The sequence below is a fragment of the Carcharodon carcharias genome, chromosome 11 (genome assembly GCF_017639515.1).
Source record: "Carcharodon carcharias isolate sCarCar2 chromosome 11, sCarCar2.pri, whole genome shotgun sequence".
In the NCBI taxonomy this organism is placed as follows: Eukaryota; Metazoa; Chordata; class Chondrichthyes; order Lamniformes; family Lamnidae; genus Carcharodon; species Carcharodon carcharias.
The window spans coordinates 61,535,103-61,553,048 of NC_054477.1; the positions used below are offsets into that span (position 1 = coordinate 61,535,103).

Genomic DNA, 17,946 nt, shown 5'->3' on the forward strand with positions numbered 1-17,946 from the left:
ATTTGACGATGAAAGAAACAGTGAGTACTGCTTTTAGCTGCTTAGTAATGGCAAGCAATAGTTGATGAGATTAAATATTTCAAGAATTATTTTTCTTTCTTATTTGGTGTTACTCAACTGATTTAAAGGAGTGCTGGAAGATTGGTGGAATGAGACTCCCAGCTGTCTGAAACACTAACTCCACCTCAAATAATGGTGATGGAGTCATTAGCATCATCGAGGGACTGACACTGTGTGGATTAGTGGTTAACACCTGAAGGTGGGCTAGAATGTTGGAGCTGTTCCAACATTGCAGAGGAAGTTCAGCAACAGCCTCAGAAAAAGAGCTGGAGAAACCTTCAGTTGCCAAAGGTGATGTCCCCCTGTTTCACATTTGATCCCCTCTGGGTTCCACTACCTTTTCACTTAGGTATTCTGGGATCTGTTGAAGAGCCAAAGCAGAACCTTCTCTCGATAGACACTGTATTCCATTTGGCCTATCAAGAGAGAGACTTGATGGAATTGCCTGGTGTAGCCAGGACTCCTCCAGACACCCCCACCTGGGATGGGGGGCTAGGGGAAGGAGGCTCGCGCCAGGCACAAGATTTGCTCATGGTCTCCTATCAGAATTTCCTGGCCTTCTCTTCAATGGAATTCTTACAGAACTCTGATCAGCTCCATTTTCAAACTCTGTTTGGCAGTTTCACTAGAAATGCCCAAAGCTAGGATGGAAATTCAGTCCCATTACATCTATAACAGACTTTTCGGTTTACACCTGCCTCACTAACAATTTGGTTAATTGAACCCACAGTGAAATGAATGGAGTGCTCCTTTTGTAGTGAAGATCAGCAGCCAAACAAGGTGGCCGCTAGAGCACAGCCCCATGTTACAATCTTAGAGTAAAAATTTGGTTGTAAGCAGTGAAAAGTTTTCTTTTTCAGTTTGGTTCAGATAATGCAATGTACGTGAAATGACAATTGTGTTGCTGGTGTTTTGGGATTAAAGTTTCTTCTGATCAGCCATAAGTGACTCTAGGCAGTTTCAATCTAATGGCTGCATGTCACCAACACAATGGCCTTAATTTAACAATAATTGGCAGTCAGAGAGACCAATATGGGAAGGGTTGACTCCTGCCTTTCCAAGACAGTGTTTATGACTTAGACCATTAGCCCAGTTGTGCAGTTACTAAGTTTAGAAAATCATGGGAAAATTAGTTAGAATGACTGTCAAGAATAGAGTTTTCTGAATCGCAACATGATACTCAGACTCGAGTTTATTGGCTGTCCAAGGAACCATCTGAATATGTCGACTTAAGCTGATTCTAGATTAAAATACATCATGGAATTTCTACAGGTGATGACAGTGGATGATTCTACTTTGGATATTGTTTTATCGCATAAATAATGTATCATTTTTATGGGAACAGTAGCTTGTTACTGGACCAGTAATCTAGAGGCCTGGACGAATGATCCAGAGACTGGAGTTCAAATTCTACCACAGCAGTGATTGGGAAATTTAAATTCAGTTAGTTAAGTAAATCTGGAATAAAAAGCTATCAGCAGCAATGGTGACCAAGTAACCACCATCAGATTCACTGATGCTCTTTAGGGAAGGAAATCTTCTGTTCTAGCCCAGTCTGACTTATATGTGACCCAAGACCTATCACCTTCTCAAGGGAGCAATTAGGGATGAGCAATAAATGTTGGCTTTGTCAGTGATACCAGATAACATGGATGTATAAGAGGAGTGATATCACCAGAATCTACAGTCCCAATATTTACAGGAAGGGAGCGGGAAAGCAAATCTGCAGCTAGGAAATCTGGAAATACTGGGAAGCAGAGGTCCTACCAAAATTAACAGCAGAATCTCATGAGAATTTTATTCATTCAGTTTCCTGTATAGCAGCCAGTCAGAATGAGAGCTGGCTGGTTGCAGGGTGGGAAAGCCTACAGAAGGAGGACATAGCGGGTTTACCAAGCCGTGGAAAACTGCAGCAGTTAAATGTAAATAGGTCCCAAATGAGGCACAGCGCCTCTTTTAAATATTCAATCGCTGGCCTACCTCTCTAAGGGCAAGTTATCTGTCAGCCCCAAAATGACCAGCTAAATTGGAAGTAGGTGCATTCATGGTGGGGAACAAAGAAATGGCAGAGGAACTGAATAGGTACTTTGTGTCAGTCTTCATGGTGGAAGACACCCAAAGTTCAAGAGAGTCGGGGGGCAGAGGTGAGTATGGTGGCCATTACCAAGGAGAAGGTGCTAGGAAAACTGAAAGGTCTGAAGGTGGATAAATCACCTGGACCATATGGATTACACCCCAGAGTTCTGAAGGAGATAGCTGAAGAGATAGTGGAGGTGTTAGTGGTGATCTTTCAGGAATCACTGGAGTCAGGGAGGGTCCCAGAGGACTGGAAAATCGTTAATTTAACCCCCTGTTTAAGAAGGGAGTGAGGCAAAAGACAGGAAATTACAGGCCAATTAGCCTGACCTTGGTCGTTGGTAAGATTTTAGAGTCCATTATTAAGAATGAGATTTCAGAATACTTGGAAGTGCATGGTAAGATAGGGCAAAGTCAGCATGGTTTCATCAAGGGGAGGTCATGCCTGACAAATCTGTTAGAATTCTTTGAGGAGGTAACGAGTAGGTTAGACAAAGGAGAGCCAATAGATGTTATCTTCTTGGACTTCCAGAAGGCCTTTGACAAGGTGCCGCACAGGAGGCTGCTCAGTAAGATAAGAGCCCATGGTGTTAGAGGCAAGGTACTAGCATGGATAGAAGATTGGCTGTCTGGCAGGAGGCAGAGAGTGGGGATAAGGGGGTCCTTCTCAGGATGGCGGCCGGTGACTAGTGGAGTTCCGCAGGGGTCAGTGTTGGGACCACAACTTTTCACTTTATATATTATTGATCTAGATGAAGGAACTGAGGGCATCCTGGCTAAGTTTGCAGATGATACAAAGATAGGTGGAGGGACAGGTAGTACTGAGGAGGCGGGGAGGCTGCAGAAGGATTTGGACAGGTTAGGAGAATGGGCAAAGAAGTGGCAGATGGAATATAACGTGGAGAAGTGTGAGGTCATGCACTTTGGTAGGAAGAATAGAGGCATAGACTATTTTCTAAATGGGGAGAGAATTCAGAAATCTGGAGTGCAAAGGAAATTGGGAGTCCTAGTCCAAGATTCTCTTAAGGTTAACTTGCAGGTTGAGTCAGTAGTTAGGAAGGCAAATGCAATGTTGACATTTATTTTGAGAGGACTAGGATATAAAAGCAGGGATGTGCTGCTGAGGCTTTATAAGGCTCTGGTCAGACCACATTTAGAATATTGAGAGCAATTTTTGGCCCTGTATCTCAGGAAGGATGTTCTCGCCCTGGAGAGGGTCCAGAGGAGGTTCACGAGAACGATCCTAGGAATGAAAGGCTTAACATATGAGGAACGTTTGAGGACTCTGGGTCTATACTCAATGGAGTTTAGAAGGATAAGGGGGGGATCTGATTGAAACTTACAGAATACTCAAAGGCCTCGATAGAGTTGACGTGAGGAAGATGTTTCCATTAGTAGGAGAGACTAGGACCCGAGGGCACAGCCTCAGAGTAAAGGGAAGACCTTTTAGAACAGAGATGAGGAGAAACTTCTTTAGCTACAGAGTAGTGAATCTATGGAATTCATTGCCACAGAAGGCTGTGGAGGTCAGGTCATTGAGTGTATTTAAGAGTGAGATAGATAGGTTCTTGATTGGTAAGGGGATCAAAGGTTACGGAGAGAAGGCGGGAGAATGGGGTTGAGAAACTTATCAGCCATGATTGAATGGCGGAGCAGACTCGATGAGCCGAATGGCCTAATTTCTGCTCCTATGTCTTATGATCTTATGCGTTGTGGGCTGGTTTCACGCATGTAGCAATTTAATCCTCTGCCCCTCCCGAGCATTGTGGAGGAATTAAAATTATTCCCTATATCTTATTTTTGTGTATTCAAATTTTCCAATAGTTCTAAATCATACAAGCAAAACCTCTTTAATAAAAGCAAAATACTGCGGATGCTGGAAATCTTAAACAAAAACAAAAATTGCTGCAAAAACTCAGCAGGTCTGACAGGTGCTGAAGCAAAACCTCTTGATCCCCTCCATTATAAATTACCTTGACTAGTTGCCTTCTCTCTTTCCCATCTGACCCCACACAATCAATAATTTTTGGAAGATTCACTCCTCCTGCTAAGCGAAACTGAGACCCAAATGATTTCACAGTTATTATATTTTCGTATCTTCCAGATGGATCAACCTGAAAATACACAAAATGTTCAAGCAATTTATAACTTACCACTGAAAATTCACATAAGTACTTTAAATTTGGTATGGGTGCAAAAAAGCACTTTGGGGTTTCCCTGAAGATGCTTGCATCTCCTCATTGTATTTTAAGCTTTGTTCCATGAGGCCACATTGGCAAAGGCTACATTTTAAGCCTATTTAAAAATGAAATGGACCCGTAATCCACGTGTTCCCTCTACAAAGCAACAAAAGATTCACAATGAAAACTTTAACAAAGGAACTTTAGCAGAGGATATTAAAAATTGCATTGATGCAAGATCATCCGCTGTGTCCTATTAGATTGTCTCAGAAAGAATCTTTGAAATTTGAACCCAAATAAGTAATTGCATAAGCACAAAGTGACAAATACTTCTGAAATACAAACAGTTGCCCATCTGATCAGGAATCAGTCAGTACAAAGTACTCATCAAATTGAAATGCATTAGTGGACAGCTTTCTGCAGCCATAGTGACAGTATCTAGCACTGCTAGGTCAAAGAAAGCTCAACTAATGTATAGTTAAGGTTCCTTTACTTAGTTGCAACACATTTTAATAGAATATATACATACACTTCTGGAGAAGGCCTCATCATTTACTTCTTAAAATCATTGGCTGAATACATCAACTAAAAGAAAAGATAAGGTCAACGTGAAGAGTAGGGTGGTGCAGCACATTGGAACTTTGGGAAGTGGGCTTAAGCCCATTTTTTCTAAATGGTGAAATGCCTGCCTTAACTATTTTGCAAGCTGCTGCACAAAGGTCAGCTGCACATATTTGGTGAAGTTGGGGAGGGAAAATTCAAGGAAGAAAAGAAAAATTACTCACTACAGCTTTTGTGCATTGTTCAAGTTAAAATTGGCAGAAAGTTACTGCACTCTCAGTTGGTAAACTAATGACAGGAAATGCATTAAAAAATGCAGACAAGAATGTGAGAATGATAAAGTGTTTTAACCCTTCTACTAACTCCCTCATCCAAGTACTGCTCATGACCACCTGAAGTGGCTTTCCTTTCACAAATACAGATCCAATTGCTTGATCCAGGTCCGATCCAATTTTGAGTTGAATCTGATGTACGAGTCAGTTATAGTTAAAGTTATAGTTATAGTTATAAAGGTCAGGACTTACACAAATACTACAATATAATACTGCCAACTAAACAATGCTGTAAAGGAACTGAGACAAGAAAAAAAATCTGCATGCCTATTGTATACAGCTGGGTCCATTGCAAAATCAAACAACAATGGCTTAATGGTTTAATATAACAAGCTGTAATCTTAAAAGAAATCCTGGTTCCAATATAATTACTGTCGATGCTGGAAGGGGGAAGCACTCATATGGTTTACACTTCCATAAACTGTGGGCCAGGATCAATGTTCCCTCTAATTTTTTGGGGGTGTGCTGGTGATTTACTTAAGAACACGGTCCTTATAAATTTGTTTTGCACAGTCGTGCACATATGGTGATTCAAAGGGACTGACTTGTGCAGGGCTTGTGTAGGGACTTTTGGGTTGTGTGCAGCAGGGAACATTGACCAGGATCCTCCCTAATGAGATACATTCCTGGCTCACCTTAAGTTCCATGGTGGGAATAACAACTTCATCAAGATCTTTTAATTTTGTGATAGGCTGCGTTGAAGGAATATCAATGGCTTCTGGAGAGAACAAAATAAACCAAAAGGGTACGGTTATACCGAAGTGAATCATTATCCAAAACTTTAAGAAAGCAGGAAAGCATGAAACATGAAAAATCTCAGGCCAATTCCTTCCAAAGACCATCAATAATTTACTCAACCACATATAAGCTCCAAAGTGAAGCCTTTACAAAATTTCTCTCCGCTTCCTTCCCCCAACAGGTAGCTTAAGTGACCATGCCAAATATCAGAACGCTTTTAGGAGGTGAAGGTATCTAAGCCTCCTTTGTGCTTTGAAAACTCCTTCACACTTTGAAAATGTTAGAGCACAAGGGACCTGGGATAGCCTTATAGATAACCTTTTCTAGCAATAGCATCTAACGGAATTATACTCCTTCTCTTGTGGTAGTAACAAGACTAGGACAGCTCATCCATCTTTTACATAGAACTATCACTCAAGAGGGGGACAATAAAAGACAAACAAAAACAGCCTGAAAGATGAAAGTGAGGCAAAGTACTTCAAGAACCCAATAGTCTATGGATATCCTTAATATCAGGGCTCAGCATGACTGATTTAAAACAATTGCCCTTTTCTGATGTGGGTTTTCATATATTCTTGTCTAACAAGTTTAAAACCAGGGTTATTAAACAATGTATTACTTATATTCATTGAATACTTACTTCTCTCCATTTTCCATTTAGTGGCATCCAGGTTTGCAAGGGTGATTAAGGCATCACATAATTTCTCCATATTCTTCACCATTTTAGCTTTAGATTTTCGCACTGTGTTTATTATGTTGCTGGCAGCATCCATTCTTCCCTAAAGCAATGCAATGAAGTGTAACTGAATGAAGGCTTAAAGGCAATCTGAAATGTAGACTAATGGAGAGATCCACAAAACATTTGGAATGGGTCAAATTAGCATCTTTACTGCAACAGTGCTTCTTTAACTACAGGATTTCTAGTTTTTTTTTTACCAAAGATTCTAACAGAATCAAAACTTCGCACCCTGGAAAAAACTACATAAAGCTGTCCATTGTGTAAAAACAGCCCTAGGAAAACAAATACAAATTTTGTCAAGAGTCAGTCACTAAATATGAAAGTCTTCTCCTGAGCTGAAAAGGCAGGTTTATATCTGATGGCTCAATATTATCTGAGGAAAGAGCACTATTTCCTTGAAATTTGCCTATTATAATTTCAGAATTTACCATCTAAAAGAAAACAGCTTCCTAACTGCTAATCTCGTTCCGTGATTAAGTCCTTCTTTAGGATTCAAGTTTGATACCAACATTACAACTGCTCCTTCATCAAGTCTAGGTTTATGCGGTAGCATGCTCATAGAATTAGACTGTGTAGAAACTCTCGAGGATATACTGGAGACTGTAATCATCATTTTCATCACCAGAATCAACGAAAAATGTATTCCTTTCATTCACCTGACAGCTGTTTTAAAGCTTTTTAATTAAAATCTAATGAATCTTCATTTTTAGCTCAAAGAATAGCTTTGGAATAAAAAGTTGCATCAAATAACTACCTTGCCATTTTGCCACACGCAACCAATTTCATCATCTCATCCATCCCTTCCTGTGCCACTTCATCTCTCCCATGTTATCCCCATGCCTCCCATCAATCCCACTCCATCCCTCATGGAAGCAATCTCTCCAGCCAGGGTAACTTTGTTGTTGGGCTCCCTTCGCCTTCTGCTGTTTTCATTCTCCACCAAAACCTCCCCACACCATCACTGCTGCCACTAGCAAGTGTTGGTAGCCACACTTGCATCACACACCAGTCCTCCGCTTGCACCAGACACTATCTATCAACAGACACACCCCTTAAAATGACCAATCTGTTCATTCTGGACAGACAAAAACCGAATATTATTATTACAGATTCCCCACCTATGAAATATCAGTATTCTTGCAAGTGTGAAAGAGACCCTAAACTCCAAAGTAGAGATTTGTGGCAGGTCACAAATGAAATGAATCAGTACACTTTTTTGAAAAAAAAACTTCACCCATGCGAAAAGCCACAACCATATGAAAGACATTTCAGACCAAGCTACTGAAAAATCCACACAGGTGGAGCTTTTGTTTTCCCAATATGGCGTGCACATTCTCGCTCCACTCACTCAAGTCCAGAGAGCTAAGACATAGATAGCCAGGAGTCAAGTGTGCAAAACGGGTTCTGCTGCAGTTTAACCTGCTAACATGGCACAGCCTATCAGTACAGACCCTCTGAGTCAGAGTCCTGAATTCAAGCACCACACCACGATAATCTAAGCAGACACTCCAGTGTGATGCTGCGCAAGTTCTGCATTGTTGAAGGTACCATTTGTCAGGGGAGACGACTGACTACTCAGATGAATATAAAAAATTCAATAACACTTTTCAAAGCAGAGTGGGGAAATCCTGGTCCATATTAACCTTGAAACAACTTCAACAAAACAGATTAATTAGCAGTTTCTCTGATTTGTGGGAAAATGTTTTGCAAAATATGGCTACTATGCTGGCCTATATAACAATGGCTACATTTGAAAAGTAACTAATTTGCTATGAAACATTGGGACACCCTGAAGGCATGGAAGGAACAGTGTAAATACAAGTTTTATCTTTCTATGGCTTTTGCTTCTTGTCCAGTCATGGCCACTCGTTTCAGCACTGCATAGCAAGGATATTTGGAGCACAGCAGGAAGCCTCCCCAGATCCCATGAATGAGACAGACTGGGTGGTCAATCAATGGTGCGCTAGAAAACTACAAACTAACCTAACACAAATCATAGATTCCAGAGTCTGTACAGAGAATTAATTTAGTTCCAATCATTTATCATGTTTTACCAACAAACCTGATCCAGATGAGACAAATCTTTTCTTGTATGCTTCCCTCTCTTCAGCACTTCAGGTGTCCCTAGAATGTCATCCTTGTTTGCATTGGATAAAGCCAAGATAATAAATAGCGTGTGATGAGGGTGATCCAATGAAGTTCTTTCAATTAGCTGTGATATTAATAGAAAGTAAAATTATGAGCGTGTATTGTTAAATCATGAAATGGAATTCACTGAAGGAAACACAAGCTGGAATTTTACTCGCAGGATCTGCCAGGGCCAAATGCAGGCCCCAAGCCCAATCAGCAGGCTGGCAGCACCACCGATATAAGTGGCCACCGCTGAAGCTGCAAAGGGGAGGAGGGGAGGCCTTCAGATTGAACTGTCCAGAAGAAAGTTTCTTAATATAGCGGGGCCAGGTAGGCTGGCCCCAAGATCGGAGGGGCGAACCCTCCAACAACAGTGTCGGGCAATTGCAGCCAGGCCTTGGGCCATTGAGCATTCAAAAAAGGAAGGCTCACCCAACACTACCTGGGAAACTGCTGGGTGGCCACCTTCATGTGCCTGGCTGTCTCCTGATGCATGTGGGCTGTTCCAATACCAGTAACATGGCAACAGGGATGTAAATTGGCCATTAATAGGCCAGTTAATTGGATTACTGGTCACCTGCTTCCTGCTGGCAGGCAACCAACCTAATGCTATTTCCATTGTCCAAAACATCTCATGGCGGTGGGAAGATGTCAGGCTTCCCTCCCGACTCCCAGCCCACCTCCAGAGTGCTGGTAAAAGCCCAGCAACATTCGTGGGGTGTGGGCATCACTGGCTAGGCCACCATTTATTGCCCACCCTTAATTGCCAATGAGAAGGTGGTGGTGAGCTGCCTTCTTGAACGTCTGCAGTCCGTGTGGTGTAGGTACACCCACAGTGCTGTTAGGGAGGGAGTTCCAGGATGTTGACCCAGCGACAGTGAAGGAACAGCGATATATTTCCAAGTCAGGATGTCGAGTGGCTTGGAGGGGAACATCTAGGTGGTGGTGTTCCCAAGTGTCTTCTGCCCTTGTCCTTCTAGGTGGTAGCGGTCCTGGGTTTAGAAGGTGCTGTCAAAGGAGACTTGGTGAGTTCCTGCAATGCATCTTGTAGATGGTACACACTGCTGCCACTGCGCATTGGTGGTGGAGGGAGTGAATGTTTTTGGATGTGGTGCTAATCAAGTGGGCTGCTTTGTCCTGGATGGTGTCAAGCTTCTTGAGTGTTGTTGGAGCTGCACTCATCCAGGTAAGCAGAGAGTATTCCATCACACTCCTGACTTGTGCCTTGTATATGCTGGACAGAATTTGGGGAGATAGGAGGTGGGTTACTCACTGCTGGATTCCTAGCCTCTGGCCTGCCCTTGTAGCTACAGTGTTTATATGACTGATCCAGTTCAGTTTCTGGTCAATGATAACCCCCCAGGATGTTGATAGTGGGGGATTCAGTGATGGCAATGCCATTGAATGTCATGGGGCGATGGATACATTCTCTCTTGTTGGAGATGATCATTGCACTCGTGTGACGCGAATGTTACTTGCCACTTGTCAGCCTAAGCCTGGACGTTGTCCAGGACTTGCTGAATTTGGACATGGACTGCTTCAGTATCTCAAGAGTCTCGAATGGTGATGAATACTGTGCAGCAATCATCAACGAATATCCTCACTTCTGACCTTATGATGGAAGGAAGGTCATTGGTGAAGCAGTTGAATATGGTGGGGCATAGGACACTACCCTGAGGAACTCCTGCAGTGATGTCCTGGAACTGAGATGATTGACCTCCCACAACCACAATCATCTTCCTTTGTGCTAGGTATAACTCCAACCAGCGGAGAGTTTTCCCCCAATTCCCACTGATTCCAGTGTTGCTAGGTCTCCTTGATGCCACACTCGGTCAAATGCTGCCTTTATGTCAAGGGCAGTCACTCACCACACCTCTGGAGTTCAGCTCTTATGTCTATGTTTTGACCAACTAAAGCCTTTTAAATTAAATCACTTGCTCAACTCCTTTCGAACAATGAATTATTTTTATTTCCCCTTCCTGTTTTTGTAAGAAAAAAACTCTGCGCTTCTTTTACCCTCTCCAAATCCCATGCAATATTGCTGTCTCCAACATTCTCCCACCATATATATGTGGCTAACAGGGTCAAATTGCAATCCAATTTGACCATTTCCTCTTAGGAAGGCCCTCACTATTGCCTTTCTCTGACAGCTCAGCTGAAATTTAGAATTGAACAGTGCAGCAAACAGTAACTGTGATTAAATATGTAGGGCAATGACCTTCCTACCAACAATCCTTAATAAAGTTTTCATGAAGCAATTTTATAAAAGAAATACATTTTTTGATTGTTTGTCCCAAATCCCATTTAGAAGAGAACTGGGTTGCAGATCAAAAATACTGAGTTAAAGATAATGTAAGACTATCCTGCCCTACCTATATTGCTCTGATTATTCATGAATCAGGTCATTACCAAAGGAACAATCCCACTGAGTAATAATGTGTATTCCTAGACTTTGCAGTAGTTAAGATTACAAAAAACTGTACAAGATTTAAGATCTTACACAGTTTTGCATGCAAGGGCCAACAGCAGCATCCAAATGCTCAGGCCATCCCAAACGTTTTCCTACTGTGACTCCATTTTAATGTTTAAAATTAGTATGGCCCCAGAGAGAGACAGTGAATGAGCCAGTGGCTCCACTTGACACTGCTGCCTCAGAACTTTGGGAGCCCCATATCGAACCATCCACAAATCTATTAGAAACGTATCGATTTGATGGAGAGAATAATCACCTTAAGAAAAAAAATCTAAAAAGTCCCAGAAACATATTTTCTTGGCCCCAATTGTAGTAGGTTGTGGTCATACAAAAACAGAGTACCTTGTTTAATACTTCATGAAACTTTTGCCCTCCTGGCATCTTTGTTCCCATGCGAGCAGCCAGCTGGTACATTAAAGGTAAAAACTTGTAAGATGGAATCTTTTCTACACCTTTCTGTTAAAAAGGGAAGTCAAAGAAGGTAAGAATGCTTTTTAGCCCTTCCTGTTGTGCAAAGTACAAACCTACATTTCAGCTCAAACAATTTTAAATCTAGATTTTGGTTTGTATTTGTTTACTTGTTTAAAATAATTTCATGGGGGGTGGTAGAGAAGTGACTTTCCCTGGATACATTAGGTGCTAAAGAGCTTCCGAGGTGGCTAAGATGGGGTCTTGAGCTGCAACCCGGTTTAAACAGCCTTTAGTGCAAGATGCGATCTGCCAAGAGGATCATTAAGAACCTGATTGATAATAAAATGGCCTGTTAGCATTCTTTAGAAGAAGGTACATGGCATTTCGATGCTTCAATTATTGTATCAACCATAGCTCAGTTGGTAGCACTCTCGCCTCTGAGTGGCAAGGTTCAAGTCTCACTCCAGGGCTTGAACAGAAAAATCACGGCTGACACCCCAGTGCTGTACTGAAGGAGGGTTGCACTGTCAGAGGTGCCATCTTTCGGATGAGACATTAAACTGAGATCCCATTTGCCTGCTTGGGTGAATGTAGAAGATTCCATAGCACTATTTCAATGAAGTGGAGGGGAGATATCCCCAGTGTCCTGGCCAATATTTATTCCACAATAAACATGACAATAACAGTTTATCTGGTCAATTTTCACATTGCTGTTTGTAGGAGTTTGCTGTGTGCAAATTGGCTGGTGTATTTCCTACATTACAACAGCGACTACACTTCAAAAAATACTTCAATGGCTGCAAAGCACTTTGATGTCCGATGGCAGGAAAAACATTATAAAAAGCAAGTCTTTTTTTCCCTCTTTTTAATGAGCTTTCCTCACAGCGACTGGCTGAATAGGAATAAACAACTCATTGTTGAGGACTTTGGGCACAACTTAAACTATGCTCAACTTCCATTGTTCTCTTGTTGCTGATGGCTTGGAGGACACTTTGGAGACACATTGGGAGACTTTCTGAGGTACTTTGTCAAGACTTCACCAACACTCTATCAACTGGAGTATTGCTTCCAGTTCTGGGCACCACACTTTTGTGTGAAAGGTTTTGAAAGATGTAAAACCATTATAGAGGGTGCAGAAAAGATTCATGAGAATTGTTCCAGGGATGAGGGACTCCAGTTATGTAGGTAGATCAGAGAAGATGGGACTGTTCTCCTTGGGGAAGAGAAGGTTGAGAGGAGATTTGATAGAGGTATTCAAAATCATGAGGAATCTGGACATAGTAGATAGGGAAAAAAATGTTCCCAATGGTGGAAGGATTGAAAATCAGAGTGCACAGATTTATGGTATTTGGCAAAAGAATCAATGACAACATGAAAAAAATTTCCATGCAGCAAGTAGATGGGATCTGGCACTGCTTGGAAGTGTGGTGGAGGCAGGTTCAATCCAGGGATTCAAAAGGGAACTGGATCATCATCTGGAAAGGAAAAATTAGCAAGGCTATGGGGAAAAAGCAGGGGCATGGCACTAGGTGAATTGCTCCTGCAAGGAGCCAGCATGGACATGATGGGCCAAATGGCCTCCTTTTGTCCTGTAACCATTCTATGATTTAATCAGTAAAGTCCCAAAGGAATAAAAACAGAAAATGCAGGAAAATCTCAGCAGGTCTGGCAGCATCTGTGGATAGAGAAACAGTGTTAACGTCTCGAGTCCATATGACTCTTCTTCAGAGCTGACTCCTAAGGACTTCGCCTCAAGAGAATGAGTGCTGTGCTACTTCACCTTATAGGAATCATCCATCAGAAGAATGGGGCCACTTGCATATGGGCATTTTGCTAGGGGGGGCACCTTGGTTTGGTCATGGAATGGGAGGAAGACTGAAGGACAGGCAGAGCAGCACCAGTTGCTGCAGGAGAGAGGGTCAAGGTGGAGTCCTTCCAACTCTGCAGGTATAGGACGTCCTTCCTCCTCCGGACCTCCTCCACCACTTGAGAACTGCGTGCCCTTCCATTCAGTCCCCAAACCATCCTGAAATATTCTGTTATGTGCCAGACAGCACACTGCCTGTTGTATATACTACTCTATAAAAATTGCTTCTAATTGGTGCCTGAGAGCCAAACCTGCAGTTGTCTGTTTTAGTGTCTCCAGGGAAGTATAAATTATGTAATAATCAATTAATCTCAAATTAATGGGTTAAAATCAGACAAACAGGTGTGTCTTATTTGTACAGCACCTACTTAGTGCCAGTTTTCATCCTTTCATCAAAATGATAACAAATATAAACATTACTATATTAATTGCCAAGTGAAGTAGCATAGCTTGACAAGAGTGTTAGCACATTTCTTTTTTAAGTTTTAGTTTTTGTGAACAATGTGATATCTTCATAACAACTCTTAAGGTCAGGAAGGATTTGTGTAGAACTTTCCTCATGAGGTTAGGTGGTATGGAGTAGAAATCAGAGGTGACTTTATGCTTTGTAGGGAGGGGGCAGGTTTCACAGCACAATTAGCGCTACTTGTTCCAAATTTCCTCACATTTTAATTTGCGTGACTGAAATTGGCAGTCCTATGAGTGACAGTTACTGATATGCTAACTTTCAAATTACGAAATATCAAACATAATTTAAAATATCTCATAATTGAAAGAATAATGCATTACAATAAAAGTTCATTTTGCTTTAGCAGGACAAGTGCCAGATCCAAAACAGATTAGTTTTTTTTAAAACAACTGATCACTTAATAAGGGAGACAATAGCAGAATACTGTGGATGCTGGAAATGTGAAATAAAAGCAAAAAACTGCTGGAAATATTCAGGTCAGGAAGAATCGGTGGAGAGAGAAAAAGAGTTAACGTTTCAGGTCAGTGAACTTTCATCAGAATGCAATGCAATAAGTACCAATCTTTAATTAAATAATTGCATTATAGCTGTATCAAAGGAAGGGGGATGTAAATTCTCAATACAAATATAAAAAGACAGGCAGACATCAATACCTAGGGCTAAATTTACCACTCCTTCATTAGTCAAATCCCATCCATTGAGTTATGAAGAGGGAGTAAATTTAGCCCATTCCATGGCTGTTTTTAGCTTATATGAAACTTCTGGGTCAGTACCGTACCAGGAAGCTTCCCAATGGACATCAGTTACAAGACTTTTGGAGGGCTATTTAGGAAACCCAATGTATGAAAATCAAAGATCACCCTGGAATAAGAAGAGATGCCTTACAGATTCTGTGATTTCCTTGCTCAGTCATTTTTTCTTATTCCAGGGTGGTCTTTGATTCCCATACATTGGGTTTCCTAAAGAGTCCTCCAATAGTTTCAGTAACTGCTGAAAGAAAGTACACCATCTCAATAGGTTATTGTTGAGCCATTCAACACAAATGTGAAAAGGAGGAAGAACTGAATGGCAGGATTTGTGGTCAGGAGAGTGAAGGGATATTAGAGGGACAAGCCACCCGAGTTGTATTCGTCAGTCTGTACTAGTGAGTTATAAAATGCCGTAGTCCTGGGAGTACACCAGTTCCTATCATCTTTGTTGAAAATAGGTACACCCATTGAGAGCAGACAAGGAGAAAAGGCAGCAAACCATTCAAAACCAGATCTTTAAAATTTGTAAAAGTCATGCTTCTCTTTTAATATAAGATTCCCTTGGCCTGAGGTGAAAGGAAAAAAAAAACAGCCAAATTTCCAAATCTTTTCTTATTCAAAAATCCCCTGCTGGATCAAGTTTGTGGATGGTGACTGGAAACAGAATTGGCTTATTCTTCATGCCCCACAAGTCAAACATCTTGTTGACTTTCAGAGCTGATGTACAAACATTCAGACGTGAAAACTGGTCACTTGAGTGAGGTATCAGACAGTTGCCAATATGGGTAGACTCATATTTAAAGTGGGAAAATTAGAGGGGATACAACACGTAAAAAGTTTGGAAACTATGTAGATTGGCTGAGTTTCAGTTTGATGATTGAGTAAATATGAAATGGAGAACAGAAAGGAATAAATCCCTCTCCCAAAAGAAATCTTAACAACTTTAAACAACTTGTCATCAGAAGCTCTGCATAGTTACCAGCATTACCTTCATGTTATTGTTTACTTCAGGGACACTTGAATTTTCAAGCCACAAAGAGCAGAGTCTAAAAATGCGCATGTCATGTTCCTCTCCACTCTGCAAGCAATTGATGTAGTTCTCCACTGCTTTACAGAGAAACTGCTTGCGATCTTCTTGCAATGCACACATTGCTCGTTCATCTAGTTCACATTCTCGCTGTATCTTCACCACATATCTAGTAACCAGAAAACGTTTAGAATGTGTCAAAAATCAACTGAGGAAAGTTGTCTTTTCCCAAACTTTCAGACAGTTTGGCTCTCTGCATTTTCTTTCATTTGGGCCACTTATCATTACGTGTCCTTCACTAACCAGGAGGACAGGATAGTTAGTGCTGGAGAATTCCAGCAGGATGCATCCCTGGGATTTCTCTTCCTGTTCCTGTGGAAAAGCATGCAGCTGCTTGTCCTGTCACAGACTAGCTCCACGTTTTAAATTGGTTTGACTAACCTTGAAGGAGTCATGAATGCCACCAGTATCGGCATTTGTGGATCACACAATTCCGAACCCAGACCAATCTTTGAATCTAACTTACGGGGCTCCTTATGGAAATGCTTTAACAATTCTATATTTTGATATCAGTGGATCAAGTCCATGGGCAGAATTTTCTGCCTGTTGGGCGGGCGGGCCCGACCCAATCTCCGGTGGGCAGGGAGCTGATCCCCGCCGGAGAAGCGGGCACCGCTGCCATTTTAATAGGCCTGCCCAGCGTAATGCCTGGCAGGAAGTGCTATGTGTTTCCTGTGCAGGCGGGGTGGGGGGGGGGGCGCGGAGATTCCCCAAATGCGAGAGTGTGCTCTTTCGCACAAAAGAGCCCACATCTCTCTGAGGCTAAGTGCTGCTTCAGGGAGATCACTTACACTTATACAAACATTAAAAATAGAAAAGTAAAAAAATCCTTAACATGTCCCCCTCATGTGACAATGTCACACGAAATGGGACATGTTAATAAATTTCACTAAAACTTTTAAGTTTTTTAAACCCTACATGAAACCTCAATCCACCAGAGGATGAGGTTTCATGCTCTTTCTATTCCCTGCCAGGGCTCCTGGCCTGCACAGCAACCTTAAGGTTGGATGGGCAGGTCCTTTAATTGTTTAAATGATCCTGTCAATGGCCTCAATTGGCCACTGACAGGACGGCAAGCGCACAGCTGATTTGGCTGTGCCCCCATCTTCCTGAAAATTTAAATAGGGCATAATGATGTCGGGGGTTCCCCCTGACGTCATCCCGTGTCATTTTGCGTGTTCGCGAGCGCGTCCCGCCACCTGCTCACCGACGGCAAAATTCAGCCCCATAATATGAAGGGAGACCTAAAAAAAAAAACCCTAATGGTGCTTTGTGAACCAAAAGGGCTTATGCCGTTCAACCTTTTAATAAAGTAATAATCTAGTAATGGAATGAAGGGATAGAGCTATGCAATATAATGGCTGGAGGACATAAATGCCATTAGACAGAAAAGACCAGGGCACTTAACTGGAACTAACAACAACTTGTATTTATATAGCACCTTGAACATAATGAGGCACCCCAAGGCATTTCACAGAAGAATTATAAAATGAAATGTGACACCAAGCCACATAAGGAGATATGAGGACAGATTAAAGAGATGGGCTTTCAGAAGTATTTTAAAGGAGGAAAGTAAGTTAGAGAGCCAGAGGGGTGTCAGGCGGATACTTTGGAGCTTGGTGCCTAAGCAATTGAAGGCACGGCCACCAACAGTGGAACAATTAAATTTGAAGATGCTCAAGAGGTCAGAATTAGAGGACTGCAGATATCTCATAAAAGTATAAGAAATCTGAGCTGTTGGCCATTTGGCCCCTAGAGCCAGCTCTGCCATTCAATAAGATCATGGCTGATCTGATTGCGGCCTTAGCTCCACTTTCTTGCCTGCCCCCCATAACCCCTGTAGATCAAAAAACTAACTCAGCCTTAAATATATTCAATGATCCAGCCTCCATAGCTCTCAATGGAAGAGAATTCCAAAGATTAACGACCCTCTGAGAGAAGAAATTCCTCCTCATCCAGTCTTAAATGGGGGACCCCTTATTCTGAAACTGTGTGCCCTAGTTCCAGATTCCCCCACAATGGGAAACATCCTTTCGGCATCTACCCTGTCAAGTCCTCTCATAATCTTTTATGT

At 41.9% G+C, this 17,946-nt stretch overlaps 1 protein-coding gene across 2 annotated transcripts in view; it reads right to left on the bottom strand.

Annotated features, from left to right (window-relative positions):
• Positions 1 to 17,946, bottom strand: part of atm (ATM serine/threonine kinase) — a 190,193-nt gene that overhangs the window by 27,001 nt on the left and 145,246 nt on the right. For both annotated transcript variants that reach the window (XM_041198875.1, XM_041198876.1), the window contains 6 exons: positions 15,774 to 15,981; positions 11,632 to 11,745; positions 8,749 to 8,898; positions 6,588 to 6,726; positions 5,845 to 5,927; positions 4,110 to 4,250 (listed from right to left, as the gene is read on the bottom strand). In XM_041198875.1, the coding sequence (XP_041054809.1) occupies positions 4,110 to 4,250; positions 5,845 to 5,927; positions 6,588 to 6,726; positions 8,749 to 8,898; positions 11,632 to 11,745; positions 15,774 to 15,981 (835 nt within the window). The remainder of the gene's footprint in view (positions 1 to 4,109; positions 4,251 to 5,844; positions 5,928 to 6,587; positions 6,727 to 8,748; positions 8,899 to 11,631; positions 11,746 to 15,773; positions 15,982 to 17,946) is intronic.